General features: G+C 66.3%; 1 protein-coding gene across 2 annotated transcripts; it reads right to left on the reverse strand.

Moving 5' to 3' along the window:
- Nucleotides 1–110: 110 nt before the first annotated feature.
- Nucleotides 111–3255, reverse strand: ASPDH (aspartate dehydrogenase domain containing). Of its 2 annotated transcripts, XM_004619870.2 has the most exons (7): nt 2163–3255; nt 1694–1838; nt 1446–1530; nt 1209–1358; nt 910–1130; nt 689–843; nt 215–389 (listed from the first exon to the last, which is right to left on the reverse strand). In XM_004619870.2, the coding sequence occupies exons 1-7, from the start codon at nt 2242–2244 to the stop codon at nt 346–348; spliced, it is 882 nt and encodes a 293-aa protein (XP_004619927.2). In that variant the 5' UTR covers nt 2245–3255; the 3' UTR covers nt 215–345. The 2 variants fall into 2 exon arrangements, with proteins under 2 accessions (XP_055001010.1, XP_004619927.2); XM_055145035.1 differs by having other exon boundaries at nt 111–843.
- Nucleotides 3256–3407: the final 152 nt, after the last annotated feature.

The raw sequence follows: 3407 nt of genomic DNA on the forward strand, positions 1-3407 counted from the left end.
TGCGAAGATGCCGCTTGGCGTCACATTAAGGCCGCAAGGAATCATGGGAGGGAGACAGCCGCTTATTTTATTTTATTTTATTTTTTTTTGCTTTTTGGGTCACACCCAGCGATGCCAGGGGTTACTCCTGGCTTTGCACTCAGGAATTACTCCTGGCGGTGCTTGGGGGACCATATGGGATGCCGGGGATCGAACCCGGGTCGGCCGCGTGCAAGGCAAACGCCCCACCCGCTGTGCTATCGCTCCGGCCCCAACAGCCGCTTATCTTTTTTGGGGTTATCCGGGGAAACTGAGACCCAGGCCGCAGCGGGACGGGGTGAGGGGTGGTGGAGAGGCGCAGCGTCCTCAGCAGAGGTGGATCCCGGGCCTGGCGGGAAGCTGGCAGCAACCTGCGGGTAGACGGAGAGTGAAGAGCAGGGACCGCGGGAGGGCGTCGGCCTCGCACGTGGCCGACGTGGGAGCCATCCCCGGCACCCCAGGTGGTCCCCCAAGCCCCGCGCACCGCCAGGTGTGACGACAAAAAGAAAAGCGAGACTGAAAGACCGAGAAGTGATGCGTGGAGGGACCCGAGCGAGAGGGGGGGGCGGGTCCGGAGACCAGGTGCCAAGTGGCGATCCGAGCGATCGAGAGGAAGGGGCAGGGAGTAGACGGTGCCCCCCCCCCCCGCCACGGCGGGTCCGCGCCGCACCCAGAAGGCTGCGCCAGAAGGCCGTGACGGTGGCCGAGCCGGTGACGGCGCCCGGCTGTGCGGGGTTCTCTCTGCGCGTGCGCACGGCGAAGCTTCGGCCCGAGGGGCCCGGGGGTCCGCGCAGCTCCACGTCCACCACGTGCATGTCGGTGAGGCTGCGGCACGCGGGCGGGTCAGCGCGCCGGCGCCGCCCCCCCGCCGCCCGTCCCCGCCCAGCTCACCTGAGGTCGGCCACCAGCACCCCGACGACGCCGTCGAAGCCCAGGCTGGGCGCGGCCAGCGCGGCGGCCGCCATGGTGTTGGAGTTGCGGGGTGCGAAGGGGCAGAGGCCGCGGACCGGGCCCTCGTAGAGCACCGTGCGCGGCTCCGAGCAGCGCGCCGCGGCCAGGGGCCCCTCGAGCCGGAAGCCGTCGGGGTGCGTGGCCATGGTGACGCGGAGGCTCTAGGAGTGGGGACGGGTCAGGGCGACTGTGGGCTGCCCGCACCCGTCGGCAGTCGCGGGAGCCCAGCACCTCCTCACCTGGAGGCCCCCGGCCGCGTCCAGCCGGGCGATGTCCTCGGTCCCCCACAGAGCCCCTCGGGCCACAAACACGGAGTGGTCCCAGCGGCGCGAGGCCTCCAGGAGTTGCTTCTCCGTGTTGGCATCAGCCAGAGCGGAGGGGGACCCCACCTGGGGTAGTGCAGTTTGTGGGTGCTGAGGTCAGGCAGCCGGGGTGGCTGCCCCTGGAGGGGGGGTGGCGTGGGAAGGGGGGCTCACCAGCAGGTTGGCGTGCTCCAGGATCCTGGGCCCAAATTCCTGCACTATTTTGGGATGAGCAACTTCCACTACGAGATCCGGGTGCCTGGATGAGGGGGAGACCCCGGCGGATCTTGGGGAGATGCTAAGCCCTTCCGGGTCTCTCAGTGCCCGGCGTGTCCCCCTGACACCCCCAGCGAGGAAGGCCAAGGGTGTCCCTTTCCCAGCGACCTGGGAGGGCTGGGACTGGGCTCTGGGAGGCCACTGACCTCTCCCCCAGGGCAGCCAGGTTCTTGAGCTGCAGGGACGGCGGCACATGCCCTGCCATGTGTTCTGGGTTCCGGTTCCACACAAAGACGAGCTCCAAGCCCAGGTCCTGACCCTGACTCAGCAAGTGGGAGACGAGGGACTGTCCTGGGGAGGACGGCGATTCAGAAGACAGACGGCGACAGAGACCCAGAGAGAAGGGGGCAGACCCAGAGAGGGGGACAGAGACTAGGGGAAACAGACCCAGAGAGCGGGGGACAGAGACCCAAAGAACAGAACAGAGACCCAGACAGGGGGACAGAAACCCAGAGAGGGGATCAGAGACTGGGGAGGGACAGGTTCTGAGGGTGAGTGGTGGGCTGCAGATTGAATGGTTGGGGACAGGTGTTTGCAGTGCACCAACTCACAAGACTTGACTGTGGAGTGTTGGGGTCCAGGGAGCTGGGGCTGTGGGAAGGGGTCAGGACTCACCGAGGCGGCCGAAGCCCAGCACCCCCACTCTCCGCGGGCCGCTGTCAGGGGCCATGCCTGAGCCTGGAGCCCTCCTCACCATGGGCCTGCCTGACCTTTGGACATTGGACCCTGTGGACTCCTGTGCCCGCCCCCTTCTCGCCAGGACTGGGGAGCCCTGGGGAGTGGGTCTAAGGGTTTAGGGCAGGGGGACTCTGCCTGGGCTGCCGCCGCTCCCCTGCACTCCCAGCCTCACCTCAGGAAAGTTGTTCTGCAGGGCCCCCCAGGTTGTCATGGAAACAGGGTCCTGTGGGGCACTCTGCCCTGCCCCCACCCCCTATTCCTTACCAGCCACTGTCCATTTTCACTGTTCTCATCCCGCACTCTGTTCTTCCGGGGCTGCCAGCGCTGCCCGGCCCAGCCCTGGTCCCTGGCACCCCCAACCCTGGCACCCCTACTCCAGCCCTCTCATCTCAGTGGTCTCGCGCCCCCCCCCTGTGGCTACCCTCCCTTCCCCATGTGTCCTCCCCTTCCCACCTCCCACTGTCCTGGGAGATTGGGGGAGCCCAGGGCTCCCCCTAATGCGGGGGTCCCTGCATGGTGGCTTCGCACCCCCTCCACGGTGCTCGGGCCACCAGGAGGGGCCTGGGAAGCAGAGAGCCCCAGTGGGCCTGACTCCCCCCAGATAAGGAAGGAATTCACTGGCAGGCCCCAGCGAATTCTTTTAGCATCTGAAAGGAGATAAGAGAACTCTGTGGTGGGGGGGAGGGGACGCAAGGTTTGGAGGGGTGCTGCGGGAGAAGGGGTCCACATTAGGGGAATCCACACCCCTCTAAGGCCACTGGAGCATACCCACATCCCGGGGTGCCCCGAACCCGGACAGGTGTGCTCCGTGGATGCTGTGTGGGGCTCAGAGACTGGAGTTGGGGAATCTGACCCGAGACATGACCTTATTTGGGAAGATTCCCAGGACGGGCTCTGGCCTTGTCCTTATATGGCCTGGGCAGCCCAGGAGAGACCCAGGAGCCCCCAAGCCTCCCCTCTCCAGGAGACTAGCAGCAACCCCCCCACGATTCTTCTGCTTGGAAGTGGCGGTGGGGTGATGACCCCAGGTCAGGGTGCACAGGACAGCCCCCCATGGAGCTCCCAGAGGTGGGGCTGAGGACTTCAGGCTCCCCCTTTCTGGACAGACACATGCGTGACCCTCCCATTCTGCATCCCCTGCCCCCCCCCACGCCCATGCACTTCACTTGTGTGTCTCCTCCA

This window comes from Sorex araneus, chromosome 8, assembly GCF_027595985.1.
Source record: "Sorex araneus isolate mSorAra2 chromosome 8, mSorAra2.pri, whole genome shotgun sequence".
Classification (NCBI taxonomy): Eukaryota; Metazoa; Chordata; class Mammalia; order Eulipotyphla; family Soricidae; genus Sorex; species Sorex araneus.

What these genes read in the sequence shown, in the direction of transcription:
- ASPDH (XM_055145035.1), bottom strand. Translation starts at nt 2,244, where the DNA reads ATGGTGAGGAGGGCTCCAGGCTCAGGCATGGCCCCTGACAGCGGCCCG. An exon ending in TGGAGCACGCCAACCTGCTG is followed by an intron (nt 1,359 to 1,445) that starts GTGAGCCCCCCT and finishes GCACTACCCCAG; the next exon opens with GTGGGGTCCCCCTCCGCTCT. An exon ending in ACGCGGCCGGGGGCCTCCAG is followed by an intron (nt 1,131 to 1,208) that starts GTGAGGAGGTGC and finishes CCCCACTCCTAG; the next exon opens with AGCCTCCGCGTCACCATGGC.